This window comes from Echinops telfairi, unplaced genomic scaffold (genome assembly GCF_000313985.2).
Source record: "Echinops telfairi isolate 266 unplaced genomic scaffold, ASM31398v2 ScPeMD7_8;HRSCAF=38, whole genome shotgun sequence".
In the NCBI taxonomy this organism is placed as follows: domain Eukaryota; kingdom Metazoa; phylum Chordata; class Mammalia; order Afrosoricida; family Tenrecidae; genus Echinops; species Echinops telfairi.
This window is the reverse complement of record NW_022103905.1, coordinates 10,077,433-10,078,930: the sequence shown is the minus strand read 5'-3', so window position 1 is coordinate 10,078,930 and position 1,498 is coordinate 10,077,433. Positions and strand designations below refer to the sequence as shown.

Below are 1,498 nucleotides of genomic sequence, written 5' to 3'. Positions count from 1 at the left end.
AATTAGGCCGTGGCTTGAATCCACCAGGCAGTCCACAGCAGAAGCGTGAGGCTGTCGGCTTCCATCAAGACCTGCAGTTTTGGAAACCCTATGGGACAATTGTATACTGTCCTATAGGGTCACTAAGAGTTGGAGTGGACTCGATGACAGTGGGCTTGTTTGGTAAAGTCTAGAATCTTACTGACACAGAGCAGGCATCATCTAATAGATGACTGCTGCCTATGTGAATGAGAGCATCCAATCGACTGCATTCCTAGGAAGGGTGGCCATCAAAGACAGTGACCAGGAACTTCCTGTGCCAGCAGGGCCACGTTAGTGCGCTTTCAAGTTCATTGGGGAAAGTGGGTTTTCAAATCCCAGTTTCAAGCATCCATTATTGAAGCAAACACACACACACAAACATTAGAGTGGAGAACCAGACCGCATAACGCATTAAAGCCCCGTGAGTCGACGTGGAAAGCTTGTTACTAGAATTTTATCTGTTGAGTGAACAGACCCACCAAGAGATTGCGCTCCGGACAAACGACTGGCATGCATAACCCAGCCAGATGGAGCCCACTGATGCTTGGTGAACTGACAAAAATCCACCTTGGAAGCCTGCAGGATTCACCCGGAGGCCGAGCCGACAGGCCATTCTGCAGCCACCCCTGAGCACACATTCCCCATCAACTTACTTCGTACCGCCGCTTTGCCACTTTCTGCGCAGGGCGTCTCTTCGTCGAACTTGGGGTTGTTGAGTAAACTGTGCACTCCAAGAACAGCTGCAAGCAAACAAATGTGACCCGGCACGGACATTGAGACCAGGGAAGCATGTCAGCATTCCCACACTCTGACCCCCGCCCCCACCCCCACAAGGAACAAATGGTCGTGACATCAGAGAGAGGAACCCCATGCCACATCAAAACAAAGTCTCCAGACCCTCCCCTCTCTTTCAAACTGTGGAGTAGATATAGAGTATTTTAAAAGTTCGTGATTTTTTGTTTAAAGAGTCCCTTTCTAAGGCCATCAGCAGTCCTCACATGTCTATGCTGACACCCGTGAGACTTAGTGTCGGAAGAACAATGCCCATTGTGTTATGCTGTCTGGCCCCCAACAGCTTCCATCTCCTAGTGACTCAGTTCCTCTGGTTTCTCATCTGCCACACGAGAGGGCAAGCCCAAGTCTAAGGGCATTTTAGTATCTGACACTGTACAGAGGACTGCCTCGTGCAGATTGCAGTGAGATCACCAGCCAGGCTCCCCGGCATCTCTCCAAGCCAAGAGGAGTTGTCCTCCCCCTCTTGAGAGCCTCTCAGGAAGGGAGCCAGAGACATTGAAACATTAGGTCAGGTATCTGATAGGACAGAGCAGAAAGGTCCCATAGGGCTTCCTGGGCTGCACATCTCCATAGAGAGGCAGACTGTGACTCTTTATGGACTGGCTGGTGGGCTTGAACGGGTGACCTTGTGGTTAACAATTGGGTGCCTAATTGCTGCAGCACCAGGGCTCCTTTTTTAAAA

The 1,498-nt window shown here is 50.5% G+C and overlaps 1 protein-coding gene across 1 annotated transcript in view; it reads right to left on the bottom strand.

Moving 5' to 3' along the window:
- The window catches only part of TMOD2 (tropomodulin 2), a 46,776-nt gene that overhangs the window by 35,955 nt on the left and 9,323 nt on the right, over positions 1-1,498 (bottom strand). The window contains exon 4 of the mRNA XM_004709432.2: positions 628-761. Within this exon, the coding sequence (XP_004709489.2) occupies positions 628-761 (134 nt within the window). The remainder of the gene's footprint in view (positions 1-627; positions 762-1,498) is intronic.